Source organism: Arvicanthis niloticus, chromosome 14 (genome assembly GCF_011762505.2).
Source record: "Arvicanthis niloticus isolate mArvNil1 chromosome 14, mArvNil1.pat.X, whole genome shotgun sequence".
NCBI classification, from domain to species: domain Eukaryota; kingdom Metazoa; phylum Chordata; class Mammalia; order Rodentia; family Muridae; genus Arvicanthis; species Arvicanthis niloticus.
Genome location: NC_047671.1, coordinates 25,576,259 through 25,593,136, shown reverse-complemented (window position 1 = coordinate 25,593,136; position 16,878 = coordinate 25,576,259). Strand labels below are relative to the sequence as shown.

The window sequence follows — 16,878 nt, the reverse complement described above, 5'->3', positions numbered from 1 at the left end:
CCAGCTACAGTAAACGAGGGTTCCCCTTTCTCCACAGCCTCACCAGTAATGACTATTGTTCTCTTGATGACAACCATTCTAACTGAAGTGAAGGGAGATATCAAAGTAGTTTTCATTTGTACTTCACCGACAGATAAGGATGTTGAACCTTTTTGGAATGGTTATTAGCCACTTATGATTATTCTCTTAAAGACTCTCTGTTCCATTTCATAGCACAAATTTTGGACTGGGTTATTTGTGGTTTTTTATATTTTGTGTTTTGATTTTTTTGTATACTCTAGATAGTAATCCTCTGTCAGATTTATAGTTGGCAAAGACTTTCTCCCATATTCTGGAATTACTCTTCACTAGGTTAACAGTTCCTTTGGATGTACAGAAGCTTTTGGATGTCATGGGGTCCATTTGTCAACTGCCGATCTTAATTCTGACTGGAGTCCTATCCAGAAAGTCCTTTCTTATACCTGTATTCTAAAGAGCATTCTTCTTTTTATCTAGTAGTCTCAGAGTTTCTGGTCTTATGTTAAGGTTATTGATTTTGAGTTGATTTTTGTTCAGGATGAGAGTCACAGATCTACTTTAATTTCTCTACATGTACACACTTGGCTTTCAGTGTACTATTTGCTACAGGGTTATCTTTTCTCCAATATGTATTTCTGGAATTACTGATTACAAAAACTCAGATGGCTGTAATTGTGTGAACTTATGCCTGGGCCTTCTATAGTATTGCTGAGGCCCACTTCTCAGGAACTCTTGCTTCATATGGTAATCCTGGTCAAAAGCCCACACCTGGGCAGATTATAGGTTCCTAGGGGGACCACTACTGTTATTTTGCTATATACGAGTTATCAGTCTTCTTTATAAACATTTTTGTTTATATCTCTAGACCAGTGCTGCTTTCAGTTTTAACCATGAAAGTTTCTTTCATGCAATGGGTGGCAGTAAATACAGAAAGTCATAACTAGTCAGAGTGCTGGGAATAAATACCTAATGCACGTTCAGCCCTAAAGGAAGCTAGAGGTCATCCACAGATGAGTCATCCATAGAGGAGTCGGAGAAGAGGGGACAGAAAGAAGGTAAGAGCTGGAAGATGGAGAGACTGCTGTGAGATGCTGTCTCCTAGACGTGACATAGACATGGTGCTCACAGACTCACAACAGCGGTGCTTCTCTCTAAGCCCTGAACAAGATGGAGCCTGTCAACATTCCATCAGTGGTGATCAGTGAGGTTCATAAGACCCTACCCAGAGTTGAGGAGCTATTATTGGCAGTTAATTCCGGTTTAGGGAGTGAGATTCATTTTCTTCAGTGGTGTGAACACTGCTAACTTGCCCACACTCGGGTAAATAACCTTTTCTCCATGCTCATGTAAGCAATCCTAAGTAAACTCAGTGCCAGCATACAAAGAATACATCAAAGCAGGAGCAGGGATGCGAAGGACAGGCAAGCAGGAGAGGCAAGGGCTGAATACCATCAACATGCATTACACAGCTTATTAAATTGCCAAAAACAATCAAAAATTAAGGACGACACTGACAACCTATATGCAAAGGAAAAACACTTCCAAACATTGTAAAATGCAGAGTCCATAATAATAGCTGCTTGAGAGGAATGATGAATAGTTGCACACTCCTCAGTCAGTACTGAGCTGCACACTCTTGGATAAGTAGTGAGTTATACGCTCTTGGATAAGTAGTGAATTACACATTACTGGAACAGAACTGAGCTACACACTCCTGGATCAGGACTGGGTTACACACTCCTGGATCAGGACTGGGTTACACACTCCTGGATCAGGACTGGGTTACACACTCCTGGATCAGGACTGGGTTACACACTCCACAGACAGAATTCTAAAACACTGTTTCAAATCACCACCACCACCCTCCCCTTTTGTGCTTTAGCTCTTTAGGACAGGAAATCAAGCAGGTGAGGACATCCCTTATGGTTCTATCAATGAATGTAACATGAAGCGCCAACAACTAAATTAGCGATACACAAATAAGAAATGTAATAATTCCTAGAGACTTTCACATTAAGCATTTTTATATTGTTCAACTGTTTTGGGGGTGGCATCCAGAAAAGAAACCTAGAAAGCAGAAACATTACAAGTAAGAAAGAGATGGGAATCAAGAAAAAGTCAGGCATGCCTTTCCTTTGACATCGGAAGTAAACAGAAGCAATTGCTATTTAAGGCAAGTGCTGGGCACATGCAGTCTCCCATTACCGTAGGGTTTTGATGACTTCTGGGAAATGCATATAGATCTCAGGGAAGGGAAGGGAAATTTGACTCAAACCAGAGGCTGATTTTTAAAAATGACAAAAAGAAACAAAACCACTAGTGGACTATTAAAACCTCACCTCAACTACATTTTGATTTAAAAACTGCATTCCATGTGTATAAAAATTTATTAAGCATTGTGACAATGTGGCTCGTGTTACAGACTCTCCAGTGTTTGCTTGGACAGCATCTTCCCTCAAAAAAGCAGCAGCATATTTAAAATACACATTTCAGGACTAGATCTAACCTAAAAATCTAAGTAAGGCTATACTGACTTGAGCATCCCAGTGGTGCAATTGTCTAATAATATCCGAGATCCACTCTCCTCAATGTAATTGAATTCCTAATCTCCCTGTCTCCACCTACCAAGGGCTAGGATTACATGTGTGTGCCACTGCACCAGACTGGTATCCAATTTAACAAATGTTTTTAAGGACTGGGTTCCATCCTTTAAAACAAACAATATGGTAGAAAACTGGTAAGTTGTCTTGTGATAAGAAAACTTTGGTTTGTTTTGGTTTTGGTTTGCTTATTTACTTACAGTTCAGGCTATCAAGGCTGGTCTCTTGTATGTGTAGGTAGGTAGTATTCTCCCACAGACTCAGCTCGTGTGTGTATGTGTGTGTGTGTGTGTGTGTGTGTGTGTGTGTGTGTGTATACATACACACATATATACATATATACATATACATACATTATGTGTTTATATGTGTATCTGAGACAGAATATACTATCTAACTTGGGCTAGCCTTGAACCCACCACCCTTCTACCTCAGCTCCCTGGGTATTGAGATACACCCAGCTGAGAGTGGTGTTATATGTGAAAATAACCCAAAGCATTTCTAACTGAAGTCCAGGGACGAGCTGGTTGAGGGGAGGGAATATAGTTAGGCAGGGCCATCACTGACAAAAACTTCAATGTGAGTCTGAAGAAATGCAAGAGCCATGATGATGATGCTTTGAATATGATTGTTAAATAGGTTTGCAGTTTCTGATGAACGATCCTAGAGAACTAGAGGTCTCAGGAAAATGCCGATTCACAAGAAAACATCCCCATTGTATGGCAAACCCTTGTTCCACACCCTTGTAATCTGATCTGTAATCTTCTCTCCTTGCTGAGTACAGGTGCCTAGAGCTGGGTGTTATGACTGGGCCAGCTGGCATGCGACTGGCAGAACTGGCACTGGCCATGAAAGTTTGACTACTTAGCAGCTAGATAGACCTTGGGCATCAAGGCCAACGGGAATAGTCCGGATGAGCCCAGTGCAAGCAAGTACTTAAATTTAGTTTGGAATCGAGAAGAGGGAAGGATGGGGCCTTGAAAAACAGAGAGTTCACAGTACAGACACTTCTGCAGATTCTGTGTAGCCTCCTCAACACTTCTAGGGATGACAGGCAGACATAGCAAAGATTCTAAGGTCTACAGTGTCATTGTAATTTTACACTGATTAAAACAAGCAGCAGTTTACTCAAAATATATGTTTTTTATTCAAATGCTTCTTAGATAAGTCTATCTCTATAAGCTCACTTGGCTTCAGTCATTGCTACAATACAGTCTGGTTTTTTTTATAATCATGAGCTATAGGTGGTAAAAATCTTTATGTCTTCAAGATCTATGCTACCAATTCAAAACCAAAGGTAAGTGTGCAGTTGGTGGCACTTGTGACCATCACTGGTAATGAATGCACACTCCACATGACTGCAGACTATCAAAATGAAAAGCCTAAATCAGAATGTCTCTCCTTTATAAACTGGTCTATAAAGTCCACACTCAAGTAGCTACATGATTTAAAAAAAAAAAAAAATCGCTAGCAGTTCCTCTCCTTTCCTTAAGGGCTGTTAAAGTAAGACGGCCCTTAAGAAACTAGATCCACCGGAATTTCCAACTTCTCATGTGTTGGATGTGAAATGGTAAGTTACAGCCATACCCTTCGCATTCCAAGATACGCAGAAATAATACTGTGAGAATCATGAGCATAATCTATAGATGGCGCCATTGAGGAGAAGAGGCCAAAGTCACATGGTCCATTACGAACATATGCAGACTTGCTCATGAGACCACCAGAGTAGGACTCTTCCCCAAGGACCACAAGCCCTCTGTGATGTCATAGCCAGCTGTGGGAAGCAAGCAGGTGCAGTCTGGGGCAGCGGAGAAAAGGGCTGAGACAACTCAGTCTTACATATAGCTGCAACTCATTTCCATTGTGTTTTTAAAAAATCACCAGCTTGTTAAAGCTCTGCCTTCTTCCATTTTTTTTTCTCTACCTGGGGCCAGAACTGCTGACCTAAAGGATTTGACCACAAGAGAAAACAGATCGATATGTGTGGTTCCAGCAGAGCTGAAAGCATTTTTAAAAAATAATATGCACTTCAAGGATGCTACTCCGGTCAAAAGTCACATTATCCAGTGTTTTTTTTTTTTTTCCTTCTCTATCTACTGCACAGCAGGTAGCAGATATCAGTTGCCACAGTGATAATTTTCTCATTTACACAGCTACAGAGCATAAATCAGCCTGTTGTGAATGTTATAGTCAGGAACTTGGAAACTTAAGTAGGAGAAGGTAGACTGTACCTCTATATCCAGATCTCTGGTATATTCAAGGGGAAAAAAATAGGGCTGGGGGAGGTTTGCCTTAGAGCCCTTGTTGGACAGCCACATTGCTATGATCACACACAATCTTTTCAGTGGGAAAAGCATCAACTCAAAATGACGACCCAAATACCTGCTATATATGAGGACATTTAAGGCCAGGGTTCTAGCAATAATAACAAGTCCTTGAACTTTCAGGGTCATAGAAGAAAATAATAGTCTTAAAACACAACACGGTGATGAGTATGCACAAGGTGCCAGGTGGCACTGTAGGGACAAAGTAATGTGTTCTTTGGTGTCACAGTTGTCACATCATATACAAGGTAGCAATGACCAAAGCCATGAAGACCTTCCAAAGAATTTGACTGGCAGGAGAGTGTGCAGGCCAACACCAGGCTCAACTTTCAACAGGCTGTGCTCCAAACTTTGTTTATGCTCTGTAAATGTCATAACTGTTGGCTGGGATTCTAAATTGTCTGCCCGTGAAACTGCTAGTGGTGACTCTTCAAACCAGCCAACGTACTTCCTTAACTCACAGCAATGAGTCGCTTCAGTCTACAGAATTAGGAGCTATTTAGTGAAAGCACCTTTCAAAGCCCTTGACATCCAGTGTCATCTAAACCTGAAGCATCTCTAATTCTTAACGCTGTCCTCATCCATTCATTTTACAGATGAAGTATCCAAAGAGTAGAGACATTCTATAAATTGATTAAGGTCACACATCTGCATGACAAAGCCAGAGGTGTGGCTGCGAAACCCAGCTCTTCAGCCAGTGCAGAATAATTTCAAAAGATACTTGAAGTTCTGACAAGTCAGAGACCATGTACAATGATTCATGTGCTTGGTCTCCAGCCGTAGCAAATAAAGGTTTGCCACTTTCTCTGTCGGGACTCTTCCTAACAAGCCCCAAATTTCCAGTGATATCCTGACTCCTAATAGCCCCTGACATATTTGATTATCTACATATATTGACATATAATCATATTGACATATTGATTATCTACAGCCACCTTTTAGACCTTTCTTAACCCACTCAACTGAGGCACACACAAGTGACAGAAGCAAAGTAACTCACTGATATATGGGCAAGGAGCAGCCATCTTAGCACCGCCCACACATTTGCACCCAAAATGAACAAACCTGATTCTCAAAGAATATGAAAGGCAAAATATAACTGTCTCCTGGCAAACTCCCTCCTAGTCCTTTAGTTTGGGGTGTGTAAATTGCTTATCTCTGGGGACAGGCTGGGCCTCTGACTCAGTTTTGGTCATTCGAGCTAGACTTCTCATGTGAACAAGATATCCTCCACTTAATACAGACTAAATCAGAATTTGGAAGATATCTGTCTAATTCACTCAAAAAACACCATGACCGGTGGATGCCATAGACCTCTGCATGTCAGACACTCCCGATTCCTTTTTGCCTCCCTTCTCCAGCAACAGAAACAATGCAGCTGGCATTCTGCAGCTAAGTCCTACCCAGGCACTACCTCCTGATGCCGTGAAGGGTCTCCAGCTCAGAGGCAACTACCCCTTCTCTAATTTGTGATGTATGGAAGTACAAGAGTCTGGCCCTTGATATAAAATGGGGCATGTTGCAAAAATTGTCATCTACTCCAAACTTCTTCATTCCCATGTGACAGAAAGAGCGCTGGCTTTAGCTAAGCCCCATTACACCAGGAGACCTGCTTAGACAAGAGAATTGGAGAACAGAACCAGAAGGACAGCCTACCAACTAGAGGAAAGAGGCTTCTCAGTACAAGGCAGGAATGAGAGTCTGGGCTCATGGGAAACGCATGGCGAACTGGGGAAGGCGGCAAAGATCTGCCCGATTTAACTGAGGTTCATGCAAACATCTGAGCCCTGAGAGAAGCTGCAAATCTTCTTTGAAGAATGGCATCTGAGGGGCTTTGAGCAATTCAGGGGCTACACAACATCTCTACACATGGTCAATATGAGGGAAGGCTAAGAGAGTTTGAAGCTCTGCCTGCTGCTTGATCTAGAACCCATGCACAGCAGAGAAGCCTGCACTGGATCAGGGAGGGGAATGCTTGACATTGACCATGCTGAAGGCAATGCAGATGTAGACTTTTAAATCTGAAACAATATGAAGGGGACAATCACCTCAATTTGGGTCACAGAATCAATAACTTTCTAAGAAAATGGTTAAGGAAAGTATCAAAAAAGTTCTTAATCTACTGGTGCACTCACACTAGTCACGTAATAGCTGAAACACACACACACACCAATTACTTCTTGTAAATAGTACTTGAGATTTAAAAATTCTTATGCAAACACATGCCACCATGATGTCCATCCATAATATGAATCCTGCTTTCACGCAGGTTTGTTTCCAAAGCAGAACTTAAAACACATCAGGAAGTAACCATAAAGCTTTACCATCTGACCACAGAGGGAAGGGAAGAAATTGGGCATTAGTCAGGAGACACTGAAACCACCTCAAGCTAGCAAACTGTGTTATATACTATACTTTGGTACCAGAATGTTTGCCCAAAGGCTAGGTATTGAAGGCTTGGCCGCCATCCTGAGGAGTAGCTGGAGGTAGCTAGAAAGACATTTAAAATGTGGGGCCGAGTTGCAGGAAGTTAGGTCACTGAGACCATGTCTTTGTGAGGGATATAGGAACCTGCCTCCCCTGTCTCTCTCTGAAATGAGCCCCACCTATCCTGCTGCCACAGGACCAACTAAACAAGGACAGGAAACAAACCAAGTGAGTTCGTTATCACAGGTAAGACAGAAAACTAACAGTTTCAAAACTTTAAAAAAAATACAAAATGGTATTATTGCTCTAAAATTTTAAAAAATAAATTATGAATAAAGCAAAGGCCTGGGGGTGTGGCTTGGGGGGGGTAGAGTACGTGCTCAGAATGGGCAGGCCTCAGCCTCACAGAATACAAACACGAAGATGAGCCAAATGTGCTGGACCCCTTAATCTTTGCACAGTTTAGGATGTCTGTTATTATTCAAAGTTCCAAGTTGGTGGCTCTCTGCTCAGGTTGCTGTGTGCTTTGGGCCTCCTCCTCTTGATTGTGGCTTGTTGTGGCAAGTCTGGTGAGTGCTGGGAATTAAAAGAAACAGCAATGCTGATAGCCAAATATTTCTTTTCAAAAAAAAAATTGCATTATTTTTTATTTTGCTTGTGTGTAGGGGACTTGCTCCTATGTGCTTGGTGAGGCCAGTAGAAGGTCTTGGCTCCATTGCAGCTTTCAGTTATGTGTTTGTAAGCCACCTGACACGGGCCTGGGAAGCAGACTCAGATCCTCTGCAAGAGTTCTGAATTACTTAGCATTCTCTCCATCCTTCCCCTCACCCAAAATCTAAAACTTTTCAAACACAGACTTCGGTTTCACCTACATCCAAATGGAATATTGTCTTTGCTTGATCCCACATTAATTTGCAGATCTCACAAATCTTACCTCACACAAAACAGCAGCATAGTATTGTCATTACTTATTCTTTTCCTAGGGTTTATGTTTTTTTTTTTAAATTGTCCGTGCATGTGCACACATACATGCATGCACAGAGTGCTTGTGCCCATGGAGTCCAGAAGAGGGTATGGGTCTCCAGGAGCCATAATTACAGGTGCTTGTGAGCTACCATGTGGGTGCTAGGAACCAAACTCAAGTCCCCCTTAAAAGATTAGCAAGTGCTCATAACCACAGAGTTATCTCTTCAACGCCTATTAATTATTTAAAAACAACTAGATATGCTTATGCTGTTTATTTAAAGATCTCCTAGATATTTGTGCAAAAATTTACAATAATCTACCCATTACTCAACTTCAAACATGGTGGTTACCTCTCAGCAGTACAAGGACCCAAAATGAAAGAGTCTCACTAAAAAAATAAACTCACATCAAACAGACTGTGAACATACTGTCACGAAGCTAAAAATAAACATTAACAGTACAATCCTAGTGAGAATTATTGCTTAATAAGAAGAGTGGTATCTAAAACACTGCATTACAGTGGAGGAAAAAAAGCCTGGCTATTTAAAAACCATTCCTGTCACAGATACATTCACCCTTGTTGCTTGACTCTACAAAGGAGCTGTGTTGCTTTCCTCTGAATCTTAGTCTTCTTGTGGCCTCCTCACGGCCTGGGTCCAGCCCTGTGAGAGTTCTGAGCCGGCAGGCCAGCTCTCCTGATTGGCTTCATAAAGGTAGTACAGCATCCTGAGTTCATAGGCGTGACACAGGAGACTGTACACACGCTTACCCAGAAGGCAGTACTCACTACTCCATTTTACAGTAAGAAAGAGGAAGAAATAGCTTTGGAATCATGATCAGCTGACAACATGCCCTCATCTAAAGGTGAAGTCCGAGGCAATGTGATGGTCTCAACCTACGACCAAACACACTTCCTACAAAGCGAGGTACCCACATGGAATTCCAGCCCACACATCTCAGGTGCCAACCACTCCTGATCATCTGGGTTGAGATACTTTCTTCTAGAATTAAACTGGGAATGCCTAAGTCCGTGGTTCTCAGCCTGTGGTGCATAACTCCCTTGTGGGGCTATGTCAAACGACCCTTTCACAGAAGTCACCTAAGACCATCAGACAACACAGATTACTTACATCATGATTCATAACCGTAGCAAAATTACAGTTATGAAGTAGCAATGAAAACAACTTTATGGTTGAGGGTCACAAAACATGAGGAACTATATTAAATGGTTGCAGCTTTAGGGGGTTTGAGAACCACTGGTCTAAACCTTTCACTTCTAGGAGTAATTAATATTAAAAAAAGGCTGAAAAGATATGACCAAAATCAAAATTATTTTATATGCTTTTGATGAATCCTTCAGCATCTATAATGCCCTTCCACTGATCAAATAAAAATCAGCTTTATTTGCAATTTTTTGGACTATGCACAGTGTGGTTTCAAAATGATATCTAATAGTGAAAACTTTCTATACCAAGAAACATTAATGACCATAGATATACACATATCAAAAGGAGCACCATATTTTTGGATCCAGCTGTTAGTTTTTGTCAACTTGTCACAAACCTAAACACATCTGGAAAGAGGAATTGCCTCTATTAGGGTGGCTTGTGGCCTTCTCTGTAAAGCATTATTTTAATAGCTAATCTATGTAGAAAGGCCATGCCCACCCAGGCTGTGCTGTCTATCCGCAGACAGCTGAGCCTATGCTGTCTAAAAAAGGAAGCTAAGCAAGCCAGAGGGCACAAGGCAGTAAGCAGGGTTCTTCCACCGCCTCTGATCCAGTTCCTGCCTCTAGGTGTTTGCTTTAGGTTTCTGTCTTGGCTTCCCTCCATGACAAATTTTAACCTATTAGCCAAATAAATCCTTTCCTCCCCCAAGCTGCTTTTGGTTATGGAGTTTATTGCAACTAATGTACAAAGGTAGGACACATCCTAATCCTTCCTAATCCTGGGATAACCTCTAGTTAAGTGGGAAGTGCTAGCACAGTACTTCAGTACTTAGAATATGAAGCCCTGAGTTCAGAGGGGGGGGGAGAATGAGTTAGAAATCAAAATCATACTGAAAGAAAATAAGTATAAAATATATGATCGTCAATGATCGGTTAATATTATAATTATGATAGACTGCAAATTACAGAAGAGTTTTATCTTTCTCCCTTATGTTATGCATATGAAAGAAACCAACTGGTTAGCAAATGGCCATAGGTTATTCTGGAGATATTTGTCATGTCCAGTGGCTATGGAGATGAAAACATCTGTCAACAGATGTTCATTATGGATGGTAAACAACACATTCTAGTATAGTTTGGTTTGGTTGTTAAAATGTAACACCTGCACACAAGAGGCCCAACATCACTTATCACGTTCCTTCTAATTTCTTGTAGAGATCCAATAAAATAATAAAATAAAATAAAAAAAAAACCACTTAAGCATTGGGCTGAACACAAAGGCAGTTCATTTTTCAATGCCACTCATTAGTTGAGGAGAGTAGGGCACTTTTGCAGGAAATTTTCAACATCCTGTAAGAGAGAGAGGTCTAAAGGAAGTGTACGTGAGTTTCTACCAAGGTAAGGATTTGAAGGCCGCCTTGCCCAGATATAAAAATAGATGGCTAAAATGCAAAATCGATTCTAATGGCAAGCCGATCACTGTGCTCTCTGTGCCCAGGATATTAGGGAAATCTGAACATTTGATTTAGTGGCACCTTGGGAGCCAGAGGACCTAAAAAACCCTCAATAACCTTGAAAATCTTTATTTCCTGTAGAAGAGAACCAAGATCCAAAATAAGATGATTTCTAACCCAGCTACCTAAGGGTGCAGTGATTCAAGGCACCATGCATCTTAGGACCTGGGTCGTCTTTCCTAAGTAGCAGCCAACATGAAAGGGATTCATGGAGTAAGCCTCCCCAGAAGTTCTTCTCCCTCCTTCCAGGGATTTCTCTTCTTCCCTCTTTCAATATCAGACTTTGGGAGGCTGACAGAAGTCACACACTATAGGGTAAGCTGGGAGCACCACTACCTACTGGCAAATGTATACACACAATACGCATGCACACACACACACACACACACACACACACACACACACACACACACTGATACTAATTCCTATCACCTCGTACTCTGACATAACACATATCCATGTATGTTTACACACACAGCATACACTCCTACATACTCATATATCCACAGTATATTAGCACACTCCCACATCTCCTTAACCCACAGAAGTGTGGGAGTACAGAGGAAAGAGTAAAACAGGGGAGATGGTCCCCCAAGCATCCTGTGCTGACTCAGCTCTCCAGGAAACTTGCAAGGAAGCAGGATGGGGTGAGGGATTCTATTCCTGTGGTCCTGCAAATCCTGCTCCTCCCAAGAAAGTCCCAACCTCAGAGCAGATTCCATCTGCATCCTGAGATGGACTCAGCCCCTTGGCTCAAGCTTACAAATATGGATGCTGCAGGGAGGAGTTGCAGAAGAAATAGGTACGATGGGGCTGGGACCACAGCTTTGGAGCAGTGCCTTTGCTTTGCCCTAGGCACCCTGGAGCCTCTAGACCATAGGACTTTTCTCTGGATGAATGAGAGCATTTGTCCCATTAAAGGGCTTCAGGAATGGATCAGGGAAGTCTAGTGGAGATGACTCTTACAGCCCCTGTGACTTGGAGAAGAAGGGCAGTGAGCTGAGTCCCAACCCTAGACAAGGCAGCAGGCAATCAAGGGACCATTCCCTGCTCTCATTTCACAGAGTGGATCCAGATGGCTGTAGGTGGCCACCTGTTTAACTCTTCCAACAGTCTCTGCAAAACCGCTGCCCCAGGCAAGGGGTGAGACCACTTAGAACGGGGGGCGGGGGGAGAGAGAGAGAGAGAGAGAGAGAGAGAGAGAGAGAGAGAGAGAGAGAGAGAGAGATGCAGCTGAGGAAGTGCAGGGAGGAGGTGAAAAGGCTTGGGGCAGGGAAGCCAGCAGCTTCTGACTCAAGGGCCACTCCTCTTAAACTAAAACTACCTAGTGAACTTGAGACCTAACTAGCTCCAGGTGCATGGAAGAGCGGAGACAGAAACAGAGACACCACCTGTGTGCCATCCGCCTAGCTAAAGCTTTTCAAAATCGCTGTCAGAATTAGCAGGGGCAGAAGTTCTCCTGGACTTTGAGGAAGCTGTTCTCCCTCCTACACAGACAGTGACCGCTGAGCAAATGGCCCTGCCTGAAACCTGGAACTTCACCAGTCCAGGTCAACAGCAGCCTGTCAGTGCTAGCCCCTTCTCCTCTAGAACAGCCTGGTGCAGTGCCTAGCTGCTCACTTCTCTCCCAGAACCCTGTTTTTCACAGATTTGTCACCTAAGTCTCCCAGAAGCTTCTAGCTAAAGTTATTTCCGAGACATCCAAACTCCAGAACTCCCTTCCAAGTTACCTGAGCAAATAGCACATTTCCCACGGATGCAATCCTCAGTAGCCAAATCCTGTCAAGATTCAAAAACAGACCAAAAAACAAACGAACAAGCAAGCAAGCAAACAAAAAGTTTCCTTTTGTGGGACAGCAAAGATCTGTTTATACTTTATACGTGCAAAACTTGCTACTGTGTTGTATTTTCTAGTTCTTGCAGGAGAAGATGGAAAGCCAAGCTTTGGAGCTCTGTCATTTTAAAGACAAGGATTTAACATGACTCTGGGTGCAGACTTCCACAGCTGCTGTGATCTTTACACCTATGCCCTCTTCCTAATTTCCACGGAGGATGAGGCTCTCTAAGGGACTTTCTCACCCTGGTCTGTCCCAAGGAATGAGTTCCACTTTCTAATCCTTTACATATCTGGAAAAGGCTAGTGCCAGAAGGGCGGGATTAGGTCTGATGGTCTAGAGCCTCAGCATCCAACCCCTTTTGTTGTAAATGGAGGATGTTGTGAGGTAAAAGACAGAATCATCAAGGCAGTTTCTCCTCCTCCCTCCCCCGTTTCTCATTTCCTTTTTTCTACTGTTGGAATTGTTCACTTCTTCCTATTTGATTGCTGGATTGTAAACTGGAGGAGAGATGGTTTGAGTCCTTTCTGGTCACACAATGTGCTGTGAGCATCTGGGGACTTTGGAGCGGGTCGTGGTGGTGGGAGTGGCGGTGGTGGTGGTGGTGGTGGCGACAGCGGGTGTCCTCTCAAAGTCTGTTAGTAGTCTTACAGGAGGGAGGGTCGCTTGGGTACAATCACTTTCCAGCCATGTGGGCATCCTTTATACACAAGGATATACTCCTCTACAGGAAGTCCAGGAGACTTCCATTCAACTGACCAGGTCCCCACAGCATGTCAATTCTGGTTGCCCTAACTGACTAAGAAAGAGTCTGGTCCTGAGCCCTAGATTGCCAAGTTAAAGCGCGCACATCTGTCTTATCACTCAACAAACAGCACACATCTGAAGCCCCTGCCACTTCACTCTGCCTGCACAGCAGCCTCTCACAGAACCGCAGAGCTAAGACCCCTACACGTTGTGAGGAAGCCCTCTCTCAGGCGCCCTCTCGTCTTCTTTCCTTAGTCACCTCCATGAGCACACCACACTCACCTACTGCCAGGCAGATGGGGAGCAGCAGTCTGAAAATCAGCCCGCACACCACCTCCGAAGCCATCTTGTCGTGGGTCCTTGCTAGTCCGAGCAGTAGGACGACGCTCCGGGGTCCCTAGAGCTGGGATGTCAGGCCCATGTCTGCCTAGGGCCTCGTGCGCCAGGCGGCTCGCAGCCGCCCTGGCATCGCGTCGGCTGGCGCGGCGCTCTCCGCCCCGAGGGCGCGCTCGACGGGCAGGAGCCGCGCAGCTCACCGGGCTCTAGGCAGCCACCTAGCCAGGCGCCCGAGCCCCTGTGGCCCGCCCATGAAGTGTGGAATCGGAAGCCAGCGGCAGCTGCTCCAGGAGTCGCCTGGGAAGGAACCAAGGGAGGGACACTCTGGGAGTAGAGAGGGATGGGGGCGGCGAGGAGAGGGGATGGAGGAGGCTAGCTGTCCTCTGCCTTCTCTGGAGGCGGCGTTCCGGGATGGCCGAGAGTTTCTAGCGGAACCCCTCCGAAGTAAGCGTATCCAGGCGGCGCAGCCCGGGCTCCGATGTCCACGCGGACTGCGGCGCTCCCGGTGCGCTAAAGACCGACCGGGTGCTCTGGAAGCTGCGTCCCGGAGCCCCAGCCTCAGGGCGGATCGCTGAGCCGCTGCTCCGCTCAGCCTCAGCGCCCCCAAGCTTCAGGCGAGGGAGAGCCGGGCGCCAGCTGCGGGGCGCGGAGTAACATTCCGGACACGGCGGGGTCGCCCTGCCAGCCCCGCGGGGATGCGAGTCCAGTCCTCCCCGTGAGGAGCTGAGCGAGCCTGGGCTGGAATCAAGACCCAGACGCGAAGCGCGCGGCGCGCGGCGCCACCACCGCGACTCTAGTGAGAAAAAAAGCCCCGGAGCCCTATAGAGGTCCTCGCGTCCCCAAACAAGCAGAGCGGCCTCTCCCGAGCCAAGCAGCCCCGGCTCCCCGGAGGGCGCGCGCTTCTCCACCTTCAATGAAACTTTGCAAGCTCTCACTCCCGGACCGGCGTGTCCCAGGGCCAATAGGAAGGCAGCTCCTAGCAGCGCCGAGCCCGCCCACCCGTGCCTGGAGAAGTAGACACTGCTCACCGGCGTAGGGCGCGTCCTGGTTGCACCCCAAGCTCAGCAGAAGGCTCCGCCGGGTGTGCTGATAGTTTTGTTTCTTGCATATTGGTATTCCTAAGAGAGTATGATGGTACTGGAAACGTTCTCCCAATAGCCTCCTACTTAACTTGCTTTGTAGACAAGACCTAGTCAAATCTGGCTGGGAGACTCCTGTGTACCTACCTGGGTCTCTGGTTTTAAATTATTTAAAAATGAAGCTTTTTTTTTTTTTTTTTTTTTTTTTTTAATGCTGGAATGTGCTGGAGAGCTGTCGGAACCAGGAGGGAGGTGATCATGCATACGAATGCATTGAGTACCACTCGGGTCTGTCAGGTCCATGGACACGAGTTCTAGGAAGCCATTTGACATCCCCTTCCTCAGCGGCACTCGCGGCTCCTGTTGACTGTAAAGGTTGGAATGATCACGATCGATTAATGGGGTGCGCCAATAAAAGTGGGCAATTCTTGGTTCTTGGATTAACACCCTGTCATTTTAGCCATATAAATGACTCTATCTTTTCTGAGATACAGTAAGCTCCCACCTCGAGTTCAGGTGCCTTCTTCAGTTCTCTAATACAGAGAAATTTTAAAACAGTTTGTGAAGATGCCTAGTACCATAGGCCATCTATATGAGCTCGAATCCCAAGGAAACTCCTCATTCCGGCAAGAACCCAAAAGTAAAGGCTTAAAAAAAGAAAAGTGACTAAGCTAGCAATAAACGCTCTGTGCACTGTGCAGTGGTACAGCTTGTTCTTAGGTCCTAAGAAAGCGGCACCCGTCATTTTAAATAACTTCATATCAAGGCATGCATCTTGTTTTCTCTGACTACTTTCCATGTTTTTCATGGCTCTACCACACCAAGAACTGTCTAATATCCTCAAAATCCCTACTGTGAGATGCCCAAGTGGAGACACAGCAGGATGTATAGATAGATGTCTTACCAAGTACACTTCTTGCTTTCTCTGCCACACTGGCTACTAAGAGACTTCCAACATCTGCCCTGAAGAGGAAGTTCCAGGTGTCTAGACAAGGTCGGATTGAGGCACTCCATTCTGGCTCTAGTTGAAACTGCCTGCAGAGCTTTGTGAAAATCCTAACAGGCAGTCTCCACAACCCCCAGAAACCCTGACTTAATTAGTCTGGTATGGGTCCACACTACATATAATTTTAAAGCCCTCGGGTGCTTAGCTCTACAGTCATGTTAGAAAATCATTCGGTAACTTCATTTACATTATCAGACCCCCCGAAAACATGCACTCAAGGGGATTCTGTACCATCTTCACCAAACCAAATCTACCCTCTAAGGCTGAATTTCCACGAGGACTGGCTGGCACAATAACGAGTAAAAATTATTTCCAGTCATCATCTTCTATAACTTAAGGAGTAGGGTCTGCTGTCTAGGCAGGCTTATTTCCAAGGACTCACAGCCTAACAGCTTATGATTTCTTGTTCAGGATCTCACTTGCTCAGTAGCTTTCAGCCCCTGTGCCCCTGAATTTGCCCTGCTGAGAAGGTAAAACTTACAGAGTGCTCCAGGTGTATTGTTCTGATCCATGACTGTGAGTTTAGCACAAAGAAGGGAGTAAGCTCACGTCTAGATCTTGACTGGTGAATGATGCCTTTGTCTGGCTGGCATTATCTGGGGTCTTGACTTTTCCATCTAGAAATAAAGTAAAGTAATAAAACTTACCCGATAGAATGCTACATGTATAAAGAAAACTGTATACAGCACTAGAGAGAAACCAGTATTCACAGCCCCTCTCTCTCTCTCTCTCTCTCTCTCTCTCTCTCTCTCTTTCTGTGTATGTGTGACAGACATAGAAGGGTTTATTTATTTATTTATTTACTTGTTTATTTACTTGTTTATTTGGCTATATGCACATTTTTCCTGCATATATATA

The 16,878-nt window shown here is 44.5% G+C and overlaps 1 protein-coding gene across 4 annotated transcripts in view; it reads right to left on the bottom strand.

Moving 5' to 3' along the window:
* Positions 1–15,030, bottom strand: part of Piezo2 (piezo type mechanosensitive ion channel component 2) — a 368,801-nt gene extending 353,771 nt beyond the window's left edge. The window contains exon 1 of one of the 4 annotated variants that reach the window (XR_013103651.1): positions 13,882–15,030. Coding sequence is in view for 3 of the 4 variants with exons in the window: in XM_076912558.1 (XP_076768673.1) it covers positions 13,882–13,945 (64 nt within the window). In the remaining variant the exon portion in view is untranslated. The remainder of the gene's footprint in view (positions 1–13,881) is intronic. The other 3 variants (XM_076912558.1, XM_076912560.1, XM_034518069.2) reach the window with 3 other exon arrangements.
* Between the last annotated feature and the right edge of the window lie 1,848 nt (positions 15,031–16,878).